The sequence below is a fragment of the Aquarana catesbeiana genome, linkage group LG02 (genome assembly GCF_042186555.1).
Source record: "Aquarana catesbeiana isolate 2022-GZ linkage group LG02, ASM4218655v1, whole genome shotgun sequence".
NCBI classification, from domain to species: domain Eukaryota; kingdom Metazoa; phylum Chordata; class Amphibia; order Anura; family Ranidae; genus Aquarana; species Aquarana catesbeiana.
Genome location: NC_133325.1, coordinates 696,048,628 through 696,064,670, shown reverse-complemented (window position 1 = coordinate 696,064,670; position 16,043 = coordinate 696,048,628). Strand labels below are relative to the sequence as shown.

The 16,043-nt window shown below is 43.9% G+C and overlaps 1 protein-coding gene across 3 annotated transcripts in view; it reads right to left on the bottom strand.

Moving 5' to 3' along the window:
* GOSR1 (golgi SNAP receptor complex member 1) overlaps positions 1-12,617 on the bottom strand; it is a 184,225-nt gene extending 171,608 nt beyond the window's left edge. For 2 of the 3 annotated variants that reach the window (XM_073616856.1, XM_073616857.1), the window contains exon 1: positions 12,469-12,617. In XM_073616856.1, the coding sequence (XP_073472957.1) occupies positions 12,469-12,499 (31 nt within the window). In that variant the 5' untranslated portion in view covers positions 12,500-12,617. Of the gene's footprint in view, positions 1-4,007; positions 4,182-12,468 lie in introns of all 3 variants that reach the window. The other variant, XM_073616858.1, reaches the window with a different exon arrangement.
* Between the last annotated feature and the right edge of the window lie 3,426 nt (positions 12,618-16,043).

Here is a 16,043-nt window from a genome sequence, read left to right as displayed (position 1 = left end):
AAACCTTGCCATCACGTAAATCCTCGAGCCCGGACGGCCTCCCCTACGAATATTATAAATCTTTCCTTCCTATCCTCTTACCACATGTGTAAACACCTTCCATTAGCAAACCCCTATTCCTTCGGATATGCAAAGGTTGTTTCTCACACTGATCCCAAAACCGGATAAGGACCCCTCTTTATGCGCTAGCTATAGGCCGATAGCACTTTTGAGGGCTTTGTCCCTCTCCGCCAAGCGGGGGATAATACGAGACGGGTCATTGATTTAATAGATGTGGCAAACAGGGACGGCCTGGAGTCACTTGTTCTTGGGCTGGACGCGGAGATTCTGTGCTTTTGGTACCTGACACCAGATGTACTCCACGCTATCTATCCCTCCAGGTCAGATAGGTGCTGGCACTGTCAGGGTGACAAAGGCACCCTCTACCATATTTACTGGAACTGCCCCGAGATTGTGCCTTTCTGGACGGAGACACAGTCCCTGTTATCTCGCCTTTTGGGGGTACAGGTCCCCATGACTCCAAAACTATTCCTCCTAGGTGTCTCACCCCTGCAAATTCCCAAACCATCCTAAAGATTGCTTAGACACATTCTGACAGCCGCACGATGCTTGGTGGCCCTTCACTGGAAACGGCACTCCCCACCCTCCCAGGAAGACCTGTATGCTAGAATTAAAGATGTAGAACATATGGAAAAAATGACAGCCAGACTACAGGATAGGCTGGAAATGCATGATAAGGTCTGGGAAGAGTGGCACCGATGGGAAGATCCGCCTTTAGTTGATGGTTGAGCCCGTCTCCCACCTCCCGTTTCTTGTTCTATTCTCTTAACCCTCCCTTCCCCCTTTTTCTAACTTCTTTCCCCTTCTTCTTTCTGTTACTTTCCGGTCCTATAATGGCCTATGGAAGATGCTATCTAATGTTTGACAGTACACGTAACGTATCAGCTGCGTATTTCTACAATATAATATACTGTTTGCTATTTTTGTATATACACTGGCTTTATTACTCTTCTAGCACTACCTGTACACTACTGTGCTTGATTTATGTTCATCTACTTGTTGATATGACCAATAAAAATTATTTGAAATTAAAAAAAAAACACATATAATGGTTGAGCAGACCATTGTCAGTTTTAACAGTCCCCCAGAAAGAGGCACTATAGCTAGCTTAAAGAGGTAGTAAACTTCGGTGCATAATTTTTACCTATAGGTAAGCCTATAACAATTCTTACCTTTAGGTACTGTAAATATCTCCTAAACATACACAGTTTAGGAGATATTTATATTACATGCAGCCAATTACATCATTGGAGCAAGCGATCTAAAGGAATAGCCACCCGTGACGTTCCTTCAGATACTTGTGCCTTGAATCACGACTCTCCCGCGCATGCGCGGAAGTGATGCGACAGGCCGGAGCCGCGGACCCGGAAGGAAGACCAGAAGATGGACGCTGCCTCCAGCGATTATATTGCATCGCTGGAGGGCTTCGTTTTCAGGTAGGTTTTACATAATGTGCTAGTATGCAATGCATACTAGCACATTATGCCTTTACCTTGCAAGTCCTAAAAAAATGAATTAAAAAAACAACAGCCAGCGGTTTACAACCGCTTTAATTTAATACCTATAGACCCCCCTCCCAGTATAGAACCCTCCTCAGTGCAGACTCCCTCCATCAGTGTAGATTCCCTCCCAAAACGCCCCCCCAGCACATGCCCCTCTGCATTACAATACACTGCACAGACCTCAGAACAGCGCTGGATATGCACATCGGTGTGTCCCCCTTGGACTCCCTCCTCCTGTGTAGATGTAAACAGAGAGGAGGGGGAGGCGGCTTTGGTCCGCTCCGCTGAGGGAGACAGCTGGCGAGACGTGAGAGACCAGTGTAGGGGCGCAGACCGCGCGTCAGGTGTATCACCCGGGTGTGGCGCACACCCCCCCCCAGCAGGCAGTGCTGCTGGTGACATAGGCAGCAAGGAGTCTAACAGAGCAGGTAGAGGTGTTTGATTGACTGTGACTTCTCCATTCACATAGCCCAGCCCTCACCACTTTGATAGACCTTGTACCCAAGCATCTTCTGCAGACTTTACCCCCAGCCTTACAAACAGCAGATAGGAGAAAGGACCAAACAGGCACGGGTCTGTACATAATGGCTCTAGGAAAAATGTAATTGCAAAAGATTTCATTGATAGAAAATAGGAAAATCTATAGTGATGGTGCCAGACGTGTTTATTTGTTTTACTGTCTTTGCATTTACAAATGCTTTAAAGGAGTTGTGAAGTCAGAATTTTTTCTATGCATAAAAAGCCTTGTGTGTAGCAGCCCCCCTAATACTTACTGGGCTCCCTCTCTGTCCAGTGATGTCCACAAATCCGTTGTCCCTCCTGACTGGCTGAGACACAGCAGTGCCATTGGCTCCTGCTGCTGTTAAAGTCAGTTAGCCAATCAGGAGAGAGAGGGGTGGGGCCTAACGGCAGCTCTGTGTCTGAATGGACACAGGGAGCTTCAGCTCGGCTCAGGTGCCCCCATAGCAAGCTGCTTGCTGTGGGGCCACGAGACAGGAGGGAGGGGCCAGGAGCACCGAAGAGGGACCCAAGAAGAGGAGGAACCAGGCTGCTCTGTGCAAAACCACTGCAGAGAGGAGGTAAGTATAACATGTTTGTTATTTTTTTTTAAATTGCACTTCAGTATCACTTTAACGCTTGTAGATGTTTCTCATAACAGCAAATCTTAACTTTTCAAGTTGAAGTCAACCTTAAGGTTTATTAATAACTGTTAATAATTTTAGAACTTCACAAGGGGTCGCGTTCTTATATAGTGGTCGAGTGATGGTGGTGGGTGTCTCCCTGAACAAAGATATACATACTTGCACAAATACATATCTTGCTGACAAACAAGACTCAGCATGCCAAAGATGCAAGATCTGCTTTTACCTAAAGTTTTCCTGTCAACTACGTTCCTGTAAAAGAACTTGTATTCGACATTGTTGGTGGTTACAGAAGGACTATCATTAAAGTGTTAGTTCACCTTTACAGATAAACTGTACTGCAGAGGTTCAGACAGCTAAGCAATTCCAGGAGGTAAGTACAGAGGGTATTTGAGGGGGAAGGGGGTGCTTGCTCAGTGTCAGTTTACCTCTACATTTTTACTGTAAAGGTAAACGAATGCTTTATAAAATTATACCCACCCTGCTCCAGCAAAGGAAGCGTACAAGATTACATTCAAATGTTAAAGTGGCTGTAAATTAAAAAAAAAAAAAAAAAAAACACAACAACCTGCAAGACAAAGGCATAATGAGCTAGTACACATCTCGCATACTAGCTCATTATGAAATACTTACCTTAGATCGAAGCTGTTGCATCGGTCCCCGTACACCGTTGTGACTGGCGACATGTCTCCCAAAGTTATTTCCGGGTTCGATGACGTCACGGCACAGCTCCAGAAAAAAACGACACAAGCGAGCCATTTCTTCAATACAGGTTTAGGAGATATTCACGGTGCCTACAGGTAAGCCTTATTATAGGCTTACCTGTAGGTTAAAGTGGTGTAACAGGGTTTACAACCACTTTAATGTATAATAGCAATTTAAAGTACTACTCCAACTAAAGTGTGTATTTTGTTTTGGACAGAATGGGGTTGGGTTAGAGCCTATGTCAAGTTTTATTACCATCTATATCTCTACATCCTGTTAGGACAGGAAGGGCAAGGGAAAACTCACCAACAGAGACACAGAAAAATACAAATTTTTGGTAAAATGAGGAAGATTGGAACTTGCGAGAGTGTTTTTTACCCCAGTGACCCCCCCCCCCAATCCCTTGTAAAACATCACAGAGAAGTGAAGTAAAATCATTCCAGTGGGGGTCACAGACAGAAATAAGAACCTCACAGAAATAGCTGCTTCCCCATTCCATCCAAAACAAAAAGAAAAAAAAGCCTGGAGTAAGACTTTAATGGCTGCCCTTTAAAGGAAATCTGTACGTGAAGAAACACTGTCACTTGCCAATACTTACCATTTCTAGCGCACTTACAGCCTCCCAGCAGCAGGAGTCCACCCTGAGTAGACTCTTGTGTCACTGGCCCTTCCACAGTGTTCAGGCCTGGCAATTGGCTGTTCGGGCCAGAGCAATGTCACATGCTTCCCCATATCTGGAAGCCCTGCTCCATTAGAGCATTGGACAAGGACTCTGAGGGGGAAGGAGAGTACACCGTCAGTTTGACTATTAAGAGCAATATAAATGTTTCCATTGCTAACATCCTTCAGAATATCTTAGTTGCCTAGCTGTCTCCAGCTTCAATATTTTCTAAACCACTGACCCGGAATGAGGATACAGTGGCTCAAAGTATTGAAGTCGTTAGATCAGCATGATAATCAGGTACCTAGCATTTTAGAAGGTGGAGGTCAATAAAAGGTAGCCTCTGCATTTCTCTCAGTAAAGTTTCTTTTAGACAGTGGCTTTTTATTGAAGTGTATGTTGGGGTAAAATAAAAAAGATACACATACATCTATGCAATACATTCATATTTCCAAATGTAAAACCCCTTTAAATAACAATACAGAAAAATACTTGTTGATCTGTGAGTAATCCAGTGTGCTCCTAGCTCTTTGTTTATCCTCTGCTAAAAAGTAGGGATGCACCCTACTTTTATAAAAGGGTTAAAATAGGGTTATCAGTGTTCTGCCGATAGAAAAAAAGGTGCAGATAATTTTCGGGCAAAAATAGGGTTATTAGTGCTAATAATGGCCGAAAATAAATTCATAATAATTTAAATTGATGATATTAAAGAGTTAAATAGAATACAATTATATATCAAAAATATATATATATTTTTTTTTTTAAATTGTCCATTTCATTTTTTTAGACAAAGCATCCTGAATTTTTGGTACCGGAATTTTCATTTTGGTGCACCACTACTAAAAAGCTATTCTGGACTCCTTTATGAATTTGGCCTGGCGCTCCTTCTTTTGGTTTAAGCACTACTGAATCCCAAACTATGATGTCTGCATTGCCTGAAATCTATCCTGCTGGACTACAAAAAATCTCCTCCATATGCAATGTACATGAGAGGTGGAGGTGTTATATAGTCTTGCAGGGGGGAACTCGGCCAGGCCTGCCATACCTGCTTGAAGTTTTAGTGCAGTATCTAGGGTTCTCAGCTTACTACATGTTAGGAGCTCAAGATCAATATGTATTATTCTGTACTTGAAGTGGAAATGTACATGTACTGCAGGGATGTTCACTTCCAGTTTTTATACTGTTCCAGGCACTCCATCCAATCACAGGTGCAGGTGCTTCTGGAATCTGTCACCCCCCTCCAGACTCTGTGAAACATACAAGGCCACATTCTGTTTTCCATCAGGCTAAAAACAACGTTATTGTACCAGCATGAACGCCGATATTTCAACCAACCCCATTCCTTTGACATGTTTTGCCCTCTCGTAGAGCTCCATAAGAGTGCAAAACACATCATAGGAAACAGTCGAAAACAATAAGTGAAGATAGCACTCAACCTGCGCAATTGGTGATAGATAAACAAAGTGAGAGCAGCTCATTATAAGCAAATGTAAAATAAAAAAATAGTTAATAAAAATGAATTAAACCCCGCTCTCTCTAGACTATGTGATTTAAAGTGCGAATGCTCAAAAGCAATAAACAATCTCTACATTCAAAAATATAAGCTCAACATCAAATATACCAATGTGCAATGTAGATTATATGTGACGTCACAAAAAAGTGATCAAGTTCATATACAATATTGTATATAATATTCAAAAAGTTAATTCAATTTTCTGTGAGTCATTCCGGGTCCTGGTAAAACAAGGATCTTTCCACCACCATCACCACCTGCCACACATCCTACTCACGGAAAACCCACGACACCCATTGCAGGTAGTCATATACGCTTAGACAATCCAGATTGGAATTCCTTACAGCCTCAACACTGGTCCAAGTGAATGATCAAATGGGATTCAGTCAGCAGATTGCATCGGATGTCATGTGGGTATTCTCAAGAGGGATGGTATTTACCATACCCACAGCAGATATCCAAGATTCAGTGGGAAATAAAGAAAGATAGGGCTTCCATAGTGAAGAATGTTGTGATTTATTCCAAAAGAATCCAATAGAAACAAGTAAACAAGTTTAAAATCAAGAAGTTCCTAGCAGCTAACACATCCACGTGTTTGGAAACGCCGTCAGCATTCCAAGCTGCACTGCAAATGACAGAAGTGACGTATCACGTTCAAGCCAACCTACACGTTTTCTCAGCACGTTGTGACGTCATCAGGGGTCATATGATCGGATACGTTGCCTCCATTTTTTTTTTTTTCATTTAAGGATATCCAATCCAAATCAATCCTTGCTCAGAAACATAAAAACTTATATAAACCATAATATATTAAAAAAGGTATATAAAAACAAATTATATAAAAAGTAAATTGATAAACTTTGAAGCAGAGAATACCCACATAACATCTGATGCAATCTGCAGACTGAATCCCGTTTGATCATCCACTTGGACCAGTGTTGAGGCTGTAAGGAAATCCAATCTGGATTGACGTTTAAGCGTATATGACTACCTGTAATGGGTGTCATGGTATTTCGGTGAGTAGGCTGTGTGGCAGGTGGTGGAAAGATTCTTGTTTTACCAGGACCCGGAATGAATCACAGGAATAAATCACAGAAAATTGAATGAACTTTTTGATTATTATATACCATATTGTATATGCACTTGATCACTTTTTTGTGACGTCACATATAATCTACATTGCACATTGGTATATTTGATGTTGAGCTTATAGTTTTGAATGTAGAGATTGTTTAATTCTTTTGAGCACTTGCACTTTAAATTATATACTCTATAGAGAGCGGGATTTAATTTTTATTAAATATTTTTTTATAGGAAACAGTCTACTGGAGTGTTCTGGCTGGAACATGAAAAATAAAGTTTTAAACCTGATGGAGAACTGCGTGTAGCCCCATATGTGCAAGCATTGCAGAGATGTACTGGATTTTTTTTTCATTTTTTTCCCCAAACACTTAGAGTGAAGCTAAAGTCTATTAGTAGAAAATTGGAAGTAGACAGGCTTCTTACTGCAGAGGAGACACGCAATGTCTCTTCTGCAATAAAATGAACCTACTTGGCTGCTCACTGTCTTTTGTAGAATGTACACTCTGTTGCGCATGCAAAGCTCAATTTACATTCCGGCACAGTGGCTGTGCACCAGGATGACTGAACTCGGTCATCCCAAACTGAACAATCAGGCTGAAGACCGACACCCAGAAGTCAGGAAGATGTCAGCACCAGTGAGGGCGGCAGCCTACTGAAGCAAAGTAGGTATCGTGCGTTTAGTTCCACTTTAAGCAGAACTAAACCTTCCAATCTTTTACAGCCAAGGAAGCTGCCATCTTAGCCTCTGTTTGATCTGCAATTACCATGGCGTTGTACATGTAAGCAGCTACAGTATTTGAAGCTGGTGACTTAATTTTTTTTGTTTTTGGGGGGGGGGGGGCTGGACCTCCTTTTAAACCACCTCCCTACCCGCCCATAGACATATGATGTCCGCAGATGGGATCTCCCATCCTGGGCGGGCGTCATTTGACGTCCTCGGCGGTACTGGGGGCGCATGCGCCGCATCTCCGAGAAGCCAATGCAAGTGCCCGGCGGCAGCGATGTCACCGGGCACTCGCGATCGCTCGTTACAGAGCAGGATCGTGGATCTGTGCGTGTAAACACACAGATCCACGTCCTGTCAGGGGAGAGGAGACAGATCATGTGTTCATACTAAGTATGAACACCGATCGGTCCCCTCTCCTAGTCAGTCCCATCCCCCCACAGTTAGAATCACTCCCTAGGTAACACATTTAACCCTTTCTTTGCCAGTGACATTTATACAGTAATCAGTGCATTTTTATAGCACTGATTGCTGTGTAAATGTGAATGGTCCCAAAATAGTGTCAAAAGTGTCTGATATGTCCGCCGCAATGTCACCAAACCAATCAATATATGTTTTTTTTTTTTACCAAAAATATGTAGACAAATACATATTGGCCTAAACTGAGAAAAAAAATTATTATAGCAAAAAGTAAAAAATAGTGTTTTTTTCAAACTTGTCGCTCTTTTGTTTATAGCGCAAAAAATAAAAACTGCAGAGGTGATCAAATAGCACCAAAAAAAGCTCTATTTGTGGGGAAAAAAATTATAAAAATTTCATATGGGTATAGTGTTGCATGACCGCACAATTGTCATTCAAAATGTTACAGCGCTGAAAACTGAAAATTGGCCTGGGCAGAATGGGGGTGAAAATGCCCTGTATTGAAGTGGTTAGGATATACAGTGGCACCAGATCACATACCTAGTACGTGATCCAACACTTCTGGGTCTGGGGTGCGTATGCATGCCATGGAGGGCCCGCTCCTGTTGCAATTATACACAACGGGAGCTGATCAGCGGGTACCGTGAACTTGATGTCCACCGGCATCCGCCAACAATTCGGTACAGATGATGGTCTGCCTATGTAAACAAGGCCGATCGCCATTCTGTTGGTACAGAAGGCATTGATTCTGTGTTCCTGCAAAGCAAGGACATGGATCCATGCCTTCCCCAAGTACAGGCACCTCCCCCGCAGTAGGAAAACACCAGTTAGGCACACAGTTAACCCTTTGATTGTTCCTGTTTAACCCCTTCCCAACCAGTGTCATTAGTACAGTGACAGTGCATATTTTTAGCACTGATCACTGTATTAGTGTCCCTGGTCCCCAAAAAGTGTCACTTAGTGTCAGATTTGTCTGCCGCAATTTCGCAGTCCTGCTATGATTCGCTGATCTTTGCTATTACTAGTTAAAAAATAAACAAAAATATCCCATAGTTTGTAGACGCTATAACTTTTGTCCAAACCAATCAATATACGTTTGCTTGGATTTTTTTTTACCAAAAACATGTAGCAGAATACATATTGGCCCAAATTGATGTTTTATATCAGAAAGTTAAAAATACAGTTTTTTTTTCAAAATTGTTGGTCTTTTTTTTTGGTTTATAGCGCAAAAAATAAGAACCGCAGAGTTGATCAAATACCACCAAAAGAGAGCTCTATTTGTGGGGAAAAGAAAAGGACAACATTTGGGTACTGCGTTGCAAGACCCCACAATTGTCAGTTAAAGTAACGCAGTGCTGTATCGCAAAAAATGGCCTGGTCATGAAGGGAGGTAAATCTTCCAGAGGGTAAGTGGGTAAAGGAGAAGTTCACCTTTGGAACATGTAATTCTCCAGTATCTGCACCCTGCATGGCCAACTTCCCCTTTCCTGTCACAGTGGGCAGTCAAAATTTGACAGCATGGCCATACGCGGCTCAGTCCACATGGCCACGTTATTCACTCAGTTTCCTGTGATTGGATAGACTACAAGTACCATCATCCATTGCGGCTGATGGCTTTTAGCTCTCAATGAACTACAAAGGCACTGGTGAGTGCTCTGGTTGTTCATGGAGTCTTCCTGCTCTCAGGTAACAGCCTGCCTGAATGATGTACAAGCAGACAGCTGTCCTGAGAGTCTGAAGTCTCTCATTGCAGGTGTAATGTTCTGCAGGGTCTTTAGAAAAAAAATAAAAAATAAATGTGCATTTATTTTACCTGCAAAAAAAAATGTGCATTTATTTGAATTTTTTTCAAAAGGGGAACTTTTCCTTTAACCACTTCAGCCCCAGAAAATTTGGCTGCTCAATGACCAGGCCATTTTTTGCGATACGGCACTGCGTCGTTTTAACTGACAATTGCGCGGTTGTGCGACGTTGTACCCAAACAAACTTGATGCCCTTTTTTTTACCACAAATTTCTTTTTGGTGGTATTTGATTGTCGCTGCGGTTTTTCTTTTTTGCGCTATAAACAAAAAAAGAGCAACAATTTAAAAAAAAAAAAAAAAAAAAAACACAATATTTTGTACTTTTTGCTATAATAAATATCCCCATTTTTTTTTTTTAAACAAAAGCTAATTTTTTTTATCAGTTTAGGCCAATATGTATTCTTTTAGCTATTTTCGGTAATAAAAAAAAAAAAAAAATCGCAATAAGCGTATATTGATTGGTTTGCGCAAAAGTTATAGTGTCTACAAAATAGGGGATAGATTTATGGCATTTTTATTATTTTTTTTTTAACTAGTAATGGCGGTGATCAGCGATTTTTATCGGGACTGTGACATTATGGCGAACAGATCGGACACCTTTGACACATTTTTGGAATCATTAACAATTATATAGCGATCAGTGCTATAAAAATGCACTGATTACTGTGTAAATGCCACTGGCAGGGAAGGGGTTAACACTAGGGGACGATCAAGGGGTTAACTGTGTTCCCTAGTGTGTTCTAACTGTAGGGGGATGGGAGTGACTGGAGGAAATGACAGATCGTTGTTCCTAGCTAGTAGGAACTCACGATCTGTCTCTCCTCACGGAACAGGAATGTGTGTTTACACACATCCCTGTTCTGGCTCTCATGCCCGCGATCGCACGTAGCCAGAGGTCATGCGCATCGACACCCCTGCAGTGCAGCTGACGTGCGTGCAGCTGCTATCCCGCTTAAAGGGACCGACGTACAGCTATGACGTTTCGCGGGATCGTGCCAACCTGCTGCAGTATGACAGCAGCTGGTCGGCATGAAATATGAAGCATATCCCTCTACAGTGTGTACTTGTCTCAATTAGGAGCACTAGGTGTCATTTCTGCTGCATTCCTTGCATGAATCACTTCAGACAAGTTTTCCTGACATCAAGAGAAAAATGGTGACAGGGAAAGAATGACAGCCTCAGCTCTGTTCCTGTGTGCTGTGTATGGGGGGGGGGTGTCTCTTCCCTCCAATCAGCTCTCAGAGCTCTCCTTACTGAGCTCTGCAGAGTGTACCTTTAGCTCCTTTAGCTCTCCGCACCTTTTTTCCTTGAACTTTTTAGACAAGCTTTAGAAATTCTGTACTTTGAACGGATGTAGAAAAAAGAAGACTTCAGATAGACAGGTACAACTTATGTAGGAGGATTTGTTTCATCTCTGTATCACCTGAGGATAGTCCATTCATTGGGTATATGTAAGGGTTTACAACCACTTTAACATTTTATTGGTTGAACTAGATGGACTTGTGTCTTTCAACCAGACTATGTAATGTATTCTTTGCTTCAAGGTAAAAACCCTTCCACGTTCATCTCTCCTCCAGTCCAATATTGTCTTTCACTGGGCCTAAGAGCAGCAGAACTGCTCTCTCTCTCTCCTCACATGCCCAGAGGCAGCAGTGGGAATCCATTGGCTTCTGATGCGGTCAATCAAATCCAGTGAGAAGGGAGCGAGGCCGAGTGCCAATAGATATACGCAGCCCGGCTAAAGCCCGCATGTCTGCTCCCATAGCAAGTGGCTCGCTGTGGGGGAAGAGGAGGAGCTGATCGCGTTGGTGCGATGACAGACATTGCACGGGATTCGCACCGCATTTCAGATCACATGCGATGTCTGTGCGATGCAAATTCAGCCATACAAACTGTATGGCTGAAGGCTATGGAGGTGTCATTAACTATACACTGACAACCGCAGCGGTTCGCAAATGTCAATGTGAACCGGCGATTGACATGTGATGCGGGAACTGGCACTGGAATCGCGCTGGTTCCCGCATCGCACATGTAAATTTTACTGTTTTGGGAAACATTTAAATTGATGGGTTTGGTTCAGCTGTAAACCTGTGCTGTAATGAGATCAGAGAACTTTTATACATATTTATATATATATATCATGCAGGAAAGTGGGGTTTCTGTACAAGTACTGAACACTGACAAGCAGAGACATTCCAGGACTAGGTTCTGTAATAAAGAGCACTGTGGCTTAGTGGTTAGTACTCCTGTCTTGCAGCACTGGGGTCCTCGAGTCGATTAGCAGTCCGGACACTACCTGCATGGAGTTTGTATGTTCCCCCTGTGCTTGTGTGGATTGCCTCCCACACTCCACGGACATGCTGGTAGGTGAGCGGTCTCCTGTCTGACTGGCCCCAGTATGTGAGATAAGGACATTAGATTGTAAGCTCCTGGGGGGGGCTTGTGTGAATATGTATAGCACTGTATAACTGGTCAGCACTATACAAGTACCTGTAATAAAGATCCATCTCATCATTCAAAGAGGGATCTGATGGTGTTTGCGTTCACAACTATGAGCAAAGTACATGTCCAGGGGAGACCATACCCCAGGAACAACCCCTCCTCAGGGGACAGCTGGCACTCACACTCCTGTCAGCCATGGGGGAGGGGGGGGCACACAGGAGCTTTACCACCCCCCCCCCCCCCAGCTGGGCAGCCAGTCACAGGTTGCCTCAACTGCTCTATACAGGATCATTCCAGCTCCCTCTCCTCTCATTCCCTTCTACAAAGATAGGCCGGGACCGAGCAGCAGCACTCCACCAGCCTGCCATTCCCCGGTATACCGGACACAGCCTCTCCTCGGTGCCGCTCCTCACCTTCCCAATAGTTGCTGCTTCCCGCCGCCATCTTTGTTGTCCAACGTCACCCAGTCCGGCGAGTCAACAATAGAGAGGAGACTGGAGGCGGCTAGAGAGCCGCTATGACGTGCCGACCACGGCTCATGTGAGGAAATAAGCCACAGCGACACCTTGTGAAGCTTTTCATGAACTGCCTCTCGGTTTTCTCAAAGAGCAGCTCCAGTCTGGACAAAAAAAAATGATATCAGCAGCTACAAGTACTGTAGCTGCTGACCTTTAATATAAGGACACTTACCTGTCCTGCAATCCTGCGATGTCGGCACCCTAAGGGCCCTTTCACACGTGCGGATCCGTATCCAGCCATCCGCTTGCTCAGCAGGGATCGCTCCGTTGATCCCCGCTGAGCCAGGGGATGACAAGTCCGTCTTAGGGGCGGACCTGTCAGATCTCCGCTCTCCTCTATGGGGGGATCGGATAATTATGGACCGCCTGATAGTACATCCATCCGTCTGGATTTTGCGGATCGGATCAGGACAGATTGGATGTCAGCGGACATGTCACCGCTGACATCCGTCGCTCCATAGAGATGTATGGAGTGACCGTTCAGATCCTCTGAAAAAACTGACAGGTGGATCTGAACGGTCCGCACGTGTGAAAGAGCCCTTAGCCGATTCGTCAAGCGGCTTCGGGTGCAGGCGCCGGCATTGTAACAAAAAGTTTCCTACTGCACATGGGCAAGTTGCGCCATGGTTTAGGAATGGTCCCTCTGTCTTCTGGGACCTGTGTGTGTCCTAGAAGGCAGCCGGGGGGGGGGGGGTGAGGCGCCAGAAATGCTTGGAGATCACCGCTGCAGTCTTACCTGGAAGTGGGAGTGGGTACCTGTCAAAGATGGGCTTCCCCTCTTGGGTGGAGCTGTGCTTTACTAATGCAGCCTTAGGGCAACTTAAAGAGGAGCTTCAGTCAGTTCTGGAAAAATTTAAAGTCTGCAGCTGCAAATAACTTTATCTGCTGACTTTTAATAAACAGACACTCACCTGTCCAAGGATCCAGTGCTGTGCACACCTGAGCAGGCTGTAACTCCTTGCCCACTGTGCATGCGTGAGTCACACTGCGCTTTGTGAATGGTCCTGCATCCTTCTGAGATCTATGACATGTCCGATAAGGCTGCAGCATAGCTCCCACCTGTCCCTGATTTGGAACAAAGTCCCTATGTCCCACTTTCCTCCTCATTTGTCCCTCAGCTTGGTCTGATGTATATAGCTGTATATAAAATGCACTTTTTATCTTTCAAAAAGTGTTTAATAGTGCTAAACCTTTCCTCCAATTTCAAAATTGCTGCATTAGTACACTTCGAAAGCCAATATGAAGGTATAGTACTGTAAAAAAAGGCACCTGTGGGTTAAAATAATATTTTTTTGTATAATTCGCCTTTAAGAGGGCGTGGCAGGAGGTGTGTCCTATGCATACATACTTTTGCTAATAGATGTCACTCATTCCCATCTCAAAAAGTTGGGAGGTATGCTACAGGCAGGGAGGGGGCGATCCTGCCAGAAGCGGGAGAAGGTACCTGTCAAAACCAGGTACCCACTCCACCCCCCCCAAAAAATGTATTCCAAATATGGCTGCCAGGGGTTTTGTTGAGGGTTGAGGGAAGGAGAGCAGAACTCCCCCTTGTGGGTCAAGTTCCACTTTAAAGTGGTTGTAAAAATTAAAGTTTTCAAGTTTTGTTAACCTTAATGCATTCTCTGCATTAAAGTAAAGAAACCTTCTGTAGCTCCCCCTAGCACCCCTCCCCCCAAATACTTACCTTAGCCTGATCTTGATCCAGCGCTTTGCCAGCGTCTCTCTCCACTCTCTCCCTCCTAACTGAACATGGAGGCAACAGTGGGAGTCATCGGCAGAGCCTAGCTCAGGATCGAGCCCACACAAGTGCCTTCATAGCGAGCATCTTTCTATGGGAGGACTTAGCAGGGGGAAGGAGCCAGGAGAGCTGACTGGGGGACCCCAGAAGAGGAGGATTGGGGCTGCTGTGTGCAAATCCATTACACAGAGCAGGTAAATATGACATATTTGTTATTTTAAAAAAATACAGTTGTGCTCATAAGTTTACATACTCTGGCAGAATTTATGATTTCTTGGCCATTTTTCAAAGAATACGAATGATAACACAAAAACTTTTCTTTCACTTATGGTTAGTGTTTGGATGAAGCCATTTATTATTAATCAACTGTGTTTACTCTTTTTAAATCATAATGGCAACAGAAACTACCCAAATGACCCTGATCCAAAGTTTACATACCCAAGTTCTTAAAGAGGAAGTAAACCCTGATGAGTTTTACTTCCTCTTTTTCTCCCTGCAAAGCCTGAAAATTAAAAGCATAATGGGCTAGTATGCATTGCATACTAGCCCATTATGTGACACTTACCTGCAAACAAACCCAATCGCTGTCTCCTGTGCAGGCTGCGTCCATCTTCACCCCACTTCTTTCCGGGGGCCGTGGGTGCGCAGGAGCCGTCAGTAACGGCACACGCTGGGGAAGAAATGGCACGGAGGTCCGTTTCTTCACAGCGCATGCGCCGATTACATCATCAGCACACTACAAGTGAAATATCTCCTAAACGGCGCACGTTTAGGTGATATTTCCACTACCTATAGGTAAGCCTTATTCTAGGCTTACCTATAGTTAAAAGTCAGGAGGGAGGATTTACAACCACTTTAATACCGTGTATTGCCCCATTTAACATCAATGACAGCTTGAAGTCTTTTGTGGTATTTGTGGATGAGGCTCTTTATCTTCTCTGATGGTAAAGCTGCCCATTCCTCTTTGCAAAAAGCCTCCAGTTCCTGTAAATTCTTGGACCATTCACAAAGCGCAGTGTGACTCACGCATGCACAGTCTTGCATGAACTGCACATTTGAGATCTCCCCAGAGTGGCTCAATGATATTGAGGTCAGGAGACTGAGATGGCCACTCCAGAACCTTAACTTTATTCTGCTGAAGCCAATGACAGGTCGACTTGGCCTTGTGCTTTGGATCATTGTCATGTTGGAATGTCCAAGTACGTCCCATGTGCAACTTCCTGGCTGATGAATGCAAATGTTCCTCCAGTATTTTTGGATAACATACTGCATTCATCTTGCCATCAATTTTGTCCAAATTTCCTGTGTCTTTGTAGCTCACACATTCCCCAAAACATCAGCGATCCACCTCCGTGTTTCACAATAGGAATGGTGTAGCTTTCATCATAGGCCTTGATGACTCCTCTCCAAATGTAGCGTTTATGGTTGTGGCCAAATAGCTCAATTTTGGTCTCATCACTCCAAATGACTTTGTGCCAGATGGTTTGAGGCTTGTCTCTGTGCTGTTTGGCTGTATTGTAAGCGTGATACTTTGTGGCATTTGCGTAGTAATGGCTTTCTCCTGGCGACTCAACCATGCAGCCCATCTTTCAAGTGCCTCCTTATTGTACATCTTGAAACAGCCACATCACATGTTTTCAGAGAGTCCTGTATTTCACCTGAAGTTATTTGTGGGTTTTACTTTGCATCCCGAACAATTTTCCTGGCAGTTGTGGTTGAAACCCTAGTTGGT